The sequence below is a fragment of the Ipomoea nil genome, unplaced genomic scaffold (assembly GCF_001879475.1).
Source record: "Ipomoea nil cultivar Tokyo-kokei standard unplaced genomic scaffold, Asagao_1.1 scaffold0465, whole genome shotgun sequence".
NCBI classification, from domain to species: domain Eukaryota; kingdom Viridiplantae; phylum Streptophyta; class Magnoliopsida; order Solanales; family Convolvulaceae; genus Ipomoea; species Ipomoea nil.
The window spans coordinates 2,299,695-2,306,468 of record NW_017616893.1 but is presented as its reverse complement, the minus strand read 5'-3'; the positions used below and the strand labels follow the sequence as shown (position 1 = coordinate 2,306,468).

General features: G+C 35.1%; 1 protein-coding gene across 1 annotated transcript; it reads right to left on the bottom strand.

Moving 5' to 3' along the window:
• Nucleotides 1–1,146: 1,146 nt before the first annotated feature.
• LOC109173075 (replication protein A 70 kDa DNA-binding subunit-like) lies at nt 1,147–3,416 on the bottom strand. The gene is made up of 9 exons (XM_019322333.1): nt 3,267–3,416; nt 2,907–3,177; nt 2,734–2,821; nt 2,449–2,465; nt 2,280–2,364; nt 2,061–2,190; nt 1,693–1,980; nt 1,379–1,588; nt 1,147–1,305 (listed from the first exon to the last, which is right to left on the bottom strand). Exons 1-9 carry the CDS (start codon nt 3,414–3,416, stop codon nt 1,147–1,149), a joined length of 1,398 nt encoding a protein of 465 aa, XP_019177878.1.
• Between the last annotated feature and the right edge of the window lie 3,358 nt (nt 3,417–6,774).

The window sequence follows — 6,774 nt, the reverse complement described above, 5'->3', positions numbered from 1 at the left end:
GGCTGAATTTGCATATAACAGTTCTATGCACTCCTCCATTGGTCGGTCTCCTTTTTCCGTTGTTTACACAAAAACTCCCAAGCATGCAATTGATCTTCTCCAGTTGCCTTCCTCCGAAAAGATTCACAAGCAAGCAGATACCATGGCTTCACAAGTCCAGAATGTTCAGCAAGAGGTACGTACCAAACTTGAAGCTTCCAACGCCAAGTATAAGGCTGCTACAGACAAAAAAAGGCGACAACAACTCTTCAATGTTGGTGATGAAGTGATGGTCTACCTCCGTAAAGAAAGACTACCAACTGGTTTTTATCATAAGCTTAGCCCAAAGAAGCATGGTCCTTTCAAGATCCTGCGAAGAATCAATCCTAATGCCTACGTGGTCGACATTCCCGATGAGTGGAAAATTCCCAAGACTTTTAATGTGGCTGACTTGTTCCAATTTCATTCTGATGCGGAGCCTCTGTATTCAGATATTGCTAAACTCGAGGGCGAGTTTTCTTCAGGAAGGGGATAATGATGGCGTTCACACATGCAGGCAGCTGAAATACAAGTCCCAAGTCCCATGCATTTATTAGTTGCTTTTATTTATATCAAGTATTTATTTTTCATGTGGCTCTAGATGTCTTTTCCATTCTCAAAACATTGCATTCTCATAGGGAGTTGCCTATATATTCATATATTCTGTAATCCTGGAGATATTGAAGAAGAATATTATTCCCTTTGAGTTCTTATAATTTGTGTGATTGTTTCTTGAGCTTCCATCCTACGTCATTAAACAGGAAAAAAAAAAGATCTAATAATAGCAACACATAATATACAATAGGATCAGAAAATATGAACTTAGGTAAATAACCAAGAAATAGTTAAGATGTAGATTAAAAAACAGTGTGTGATGTCTGTGTTGTAAAATTAATTAAACAGAAAATAAAACATAGACAATAATAGCAACCAATAAGAAATAGTCTTAGCATTGTGAGAAAATAAAAAAAAAAAACAGAAATAGTCTGACAATTGTTTGAATTAAAAAACATAACCAACAAAACAGTTTAGGGCATTTCAGAAAGCACTCTAGATTCAGCACAATTTAGAGTGCTTCAAATGTTCTTCAAAAATACATAACAACTAATTCAGTTCATTTTTTCCTTCTTAATGACTGCCCTCTTTGACCTTTTGCTCCCTTTTTGATGATGAAAACTGGTCCAGCAGTGACCTTTTGGTAGTAGGTGAGTCAGGTTTAGCATTCACTTGGGATTGTTTTGCCTGTGTAGTTGTATGACTATTTACTTCTTCCTCTTTAGATGCTTCCTGCCAAACAATAGGAAAAAAAAATTAAAAAATGCAATATGTATGTGCACTAAAAGTAGGTCAAAAAAAATACATCAGAATATTCAGAAGTGTTCTCTTCCTCTTCTATCTGCTGTGACATGAGATCTTTGTCCTGATCTTCAAACAATCTGGCACAGTAAGCAGATAATAACTCCTCATCCCTTAGGACTCTCATTACATTGAAAGCTGGATTACTCCCTTTCATTTGAGACCTTTTAATCCCAAGTTTAAAAACCATTTTCAAACCAATAAGTACTTCCAACTCAGTGGGGATATCAACATCAGCATGATAAGTAATAGGATTAGTAAAAATTAAAATTCACATTATAGGATAGTGCATAAATTTGGTAGAACAAAGAGATGTACCTCTTTGTACTTGTCATATAACAGAGTAGCAGGAATGCCAACTAATTCTGAAACCTCCCAATCCCATAGCAGGAAAGGGGCATCTGTAGTTTTGTCTAAGGCTCTCACCAAAACTTTATATCGAGTTGTACCTTCCTCAAAGGGTTTTTCACACTTTTCACATCTTAGAACCCCATTAATTTTCCTAAGCTTCTTGTTACAGCCAGGTGTCATGCAGGCCATGTAGTACCAATCCCCTCTTAAAGCCTCTATAGCAACAATTTCAGCAGGCACATAGTAATCCCCATCCTGAAAAAATAGTTATCCAAAAGATGCTAAATACAACACAAAAGATTTCTAATAAACATGCATAAGGAATAATTGACCACCTGTAGCTTATATAGATCAAAGATTGTAGACACAATCCTTTCACCCTTTTGGAAACTATCAATCCCTGTGGACTGGGAGTTTAGAGTCATAGTGCTCAGACTTTCAATAGGGGTCTCTTGAACTTTTAACCTGCCAAAAAAAAAAGATATTTTTTTTAGAATATTTAACTAATTAACACCTAGTAGATGGCAGTAAGTATATGCATTATATATACTTACTGAGATCTGAAATCCTTGAACTCATCAAAGTCAGAATTAAACCATAGCTTAGTTACATCATATGATGATGTTATTCTGACCCCACCTACAAAAAATAGTGTAAAAAACATATCAGTGTTGACAAATTCCAGTCCAAAATATGAAATCTGTCTAAGGTTGGAAAACTTACCACTAACCAACTTTGCCCTACAGCATTGAATAACTACAACACTGGTTCATTTGAACTGGAATTGTAGTATGGCAGTAGAAACTCAACATGAGAATCCCACGAAGTACACATTAAGTAATTGTCACTGTTTAAGGTAGGTATGAAGTTTACTAAATTAGTTGTAGCAAATACATGACTATGTACTGGTAGGATTTAGGACAAACATGCCTAATATACAAAGAATTTATTCAGACATGATTCAAAATAAAACTTACTCATTATCACAGATTTCAAAATAAAACTTACTCATTATCACAGATTTGGAAGTCAATAAATTTGGTGGCTTTCCCACCCACAACCTTGTCAACAGGACTATATATCTCCACCACACGACCTATAATATCAGCAAAATATACAAAGATTATAAGCAGTTGTTATAAGGAAAAACACTTGTAATAGTAAGAGTTGTAGTGTATTACCAATAAGCTCCTTGTCATTGACTTCGTTGGGATCTTTCAATGACTCAAAACTTCTTAACCGAAACATAAAAAGGGGAAAGCCTATAGAATTGATGTGTTTGACCTCAGTTTTATAATTGAACTTCAACATATATTTGTGTTGTGTGACCTTGTAGAGGTAATAATTTGTAATAGCATAGAAGTTCTTTATCTCATAAAGTTGCCCTTCTTCGAGAACTTCTTTGTATTTGACAACATCTTTCGCCTGAATATTGGCATGTATATAATGACCCTACAAAAAACAAACCAATGCAGTATATACTTAGTACCATGTCTTGTGTTTTAAAATGCAGTATTGAGGAAAAAACATTAGAACACTACCTGATCATCATGGAACAAACATTCCATACTCTTTATGTTAACACCTCCCCTCTTTTCAGGCACATCATATATCCTGACACAGCGTACTCTAATGCCTCTTAGCTTGTGTTGAGGATGGATATCTTTGACATAAATGAACAAGGAAGGCATTGCAGTACTGTGTTTGAGATGCAGAATGGTGTTGGACAGTATGAAGGTAGCCTTTTAAAGGCAAAAATATGAGTTTTGAATTACTTATATCGAAGAGTTTTCATGATGACACAGTCTTGGAACACCAACATGTTATTAAATGTTGGTGTTCTTTTATATTTTAATTTTTTAAATAGTTTTGGTCTTTATAATATCAGCAGCCTTCATTCCCTTGTTTGTATTATATCAAGGGGTTTTTAATATAGTTCCAAAATTTAGATTTCATAATCTTTATTTATTTTTGATTGAATTGAATTTAGATTTAGATTTGTATTACGGTAACTATGTGTAATATGGATTTATATTTTTTATTCGTAATATGGTTTAATTTTTTTTATTTATAATTGATTATTTATTTAGATTAGATTTGGATTTATTATATATATATATATATATATATATATATATATATATATATATAAATCCATGTTCTCAGCAGTCCAATGCATTGGTAAGGTAAACATTTGGAAACTACAACTTTAAAAAGATATCATTAATTCACCGAAATTTGGATACACATGCAAGCAAACGACATCGTTTTACGTGGGCGGGCAAAATGCAATAAACAGTAACTATCGTTTTACGTGGGTGGGCAAAATGCAATAAACAGTAACTAATAGGCTAAATCGTATTACGTAGGCGGGAGAATTTTGTGGGTGGGAGAATTTTGTGGGCAGCAAGTTGTTGCTTTATTATAGATTTAGATAATTCAAATAAGAAGCTTATTGTGTTATAAGCACCACGTCCTCATCTGAGTTTAGGTTTTAAATAGGTTTGTAAGTAAGAACTGATTATGATGAACTTAATATGATTCATAAATTATCAGAGTAAATATGTTTGTAAGTAAGAATGAGATATGATGCATGTATTATCAAACTAATTCAAATAAGTTTTTAAGTAAGAACTGAGTTGGGTACTTATTGTCACGGACGTATCATGACTTGTAAAGTTTATTCGAAACTTGGATCTTTGGACTATTATTGTTGGGGTTGTTACAAAATGAGATCCTTGAGGGGTATTTATATCATTCCACCTCCTCAATAGACGGTGACGATCTACTTTGATTCTACGGATATAATTCTATATGTAAAACCTTCCCTAAAATTCTATACAATCCTATGCGTTCTAAAAGGTTCTAAAAGATTCTATAGTACAGTTCTCTACATCACTAGTGTTATCTACAAGGTTCCGAAAAATTCTACAAACTTTGAGAAACTATGCACTAGACTACTAGTGTAGGAAATGTCTATAACGATGTAGGTAACCTTGGAGATGTGTAACAAAGTGGCTTGGGCGCTACATTAATTATGCATAAATTGTCACATCTTTGCACCTTTGGAAATGTATCGTTTACTTTATTATTCTATTTTTTTATTTTTCAATTTTCATTTTCACAGTTTTCTAATTTTTATTCATCATTTATCCAGTACAGTTTTTAAATTTTTATTCTCCATTTCTCCAATTTTTCTTCATTTCTCTAAAAAAAAAAATTATTTTACAAATTTAATTTTTAAATAACAAAATTCAATATACTAATTCTAAATGTGTTAAAATAACAAAAGTTAATAAGAATATATTACTAAATAAATTACAATTATTTCAATTACGCAATGGGAGTAATGGAGGGGACTAATGATGTGTATGTGAAGGAGAAAAGGGAAAGGGAATACCCAAAGAGGGATTACAATAAACTAGTTATACTAATTCAAATTCAATCAGAATACAGTCTTGTGAAAATGCTTTCTACGAAAGCGGTGTCGGACGGTCAGCGGAAAAGCACTTCAGTGGCTATGACGGCGGAGGACCAAGATCTTCTGGAAAGGAGTACTAAGAAGTCGAAAACAATTGCCTCATCGCCGACAAACTTTGAGGAAGGTGTTGAAGTGCAAGCCGGAGGGGAGAGGCAAACCAACACTCCTCCAAGCCCCCTATCGTATAAAGATACGGTTACGGGCAATAAGCCGGACGAGAAGGTGGAGGAGATTTGGGTGTCTAATGATGAAATGGATGATGGCTGCAAATTATACATGGAGAAGAGGCCAAAGCACAGAGACTATGAAGGCTGCAAGATTAGATTGTGGTCTTTGCTCCGAGGACTGGCTTGATCTTTTCCCAAATGCAAACATTCTACATTTACCGAGCTATACGTCTGATCATAATCCCAATGTTAACTGTAAATGGAGAGAATATTTCAAAAACTCCAAGATGCTTCCAGTTTAGAGCGGCTTGGGCTGTTCAGGAGGACTTCATGAATATTGTTAGAAAAGGTTGGAAAAATACAGGTCAAAAAACTTTTGATGACAAGCTCGCTGCCACCCAAGACAGTCTGAGTGAATGGAGCAAAACAACAATAGGAGACCTTGAAAAAAAAACGTAAAAGGCTTATCGCTAGACTAGTGATAAGTGCCAAAAGACACACATTTTTAGTGTCCTTTTAGAGTGAATTTTAGGCTTAAAGTAATTCTTTGTTTAGCAATTGTGTGCCAAATAGCTATGTTTTACATTATTTTGGAAATTACCACCGCACTTTGTGTTTTACAAGTTTTCAGGTAAGTTTCGGGCTTAAACGAGGCAAAGTGGCACAACCGGAAGCAAAGCGGAATAAGGAGATCAGACAAGCCGGGACCGAGTAACTCAGCCACAATGTGCGTTGCAGTGCACGTTGTGGAGGAGTGAAACCGAGCTGAAATTCCAGAAAGTTCAACGCACCAAGCAACGCACGTTGCGCAGGACGTTGGGGAGAATAAGTTCCCGAGCAACGCACGTTGCTCGGGCGTTGCGGGGCACATTGGACTGAGCTGCGGAAGGAATTGAAAGGGGAGGCTATTTAAAGTGTTTTTAGATTAGATTTTAGGGAGCTTTTGAGATTTTAGAAAGAGAAATAGATAGCTTAGCAAATAGATCTAGGAGAAGAACACTTTGTAGAAGATTTTCTAGAGGGATTGCTTGAAGGAAGAGCTTGACAAACTCCAATTCAAGGATCTTGCAAGATTACTTTCATTTTGTTAATCTACTTGTTGGTACAATTTCTATTCATTTTCCATTTCTATGTTGCTTTGCTTTGCTTAGATTCATGAGTGCTTTTGTGTTTAATTTGAGTATGGTAGGCTAGATTAGCTAGGGTTTGGATTGTGCAAGTGTGTGTTGATGATGCTTTCATGACTTATTTCCTAAATTAGGAATTGATTGATGCCATTGCTTGTATGTCTTGTTGTTGAGGATTGACTTGATTGAATCCTAGGAACTTGATCACCTCCTATGGTGTTTGAGGGATTGATCTATGCTAGATCAATCCAAGCTCCTATCCTTAGCATTTCTT

What these genes read in the sequence shown, in the direction of transcription:
- LOC109173075 (XM_019322333.1), bottom strand. Translation starts at nt 3,416, where the DNA reads ATGCCTTCCTTGTTCATTTATGTCAAAGATATCCATCCTCAACACAAG. An exon ending in TTGATCTATATAAGCTACAG is followed by an intron (nt 1,981 to 2,060) that starts GTGGTCAATTAT and finishes CTATTTTTTCAG; the next exon opens with GATGGGGATTACTATGTGCC. An exon ending in ACACTTCTGAATATTCTGAT is followed by an intron (nt 1,306 to 1,378) that starts GTATTTTTTTTG and finishes ATTGTTTGGCAG; the next exon opens with GAAGCATCTAAAGAGGAAGA.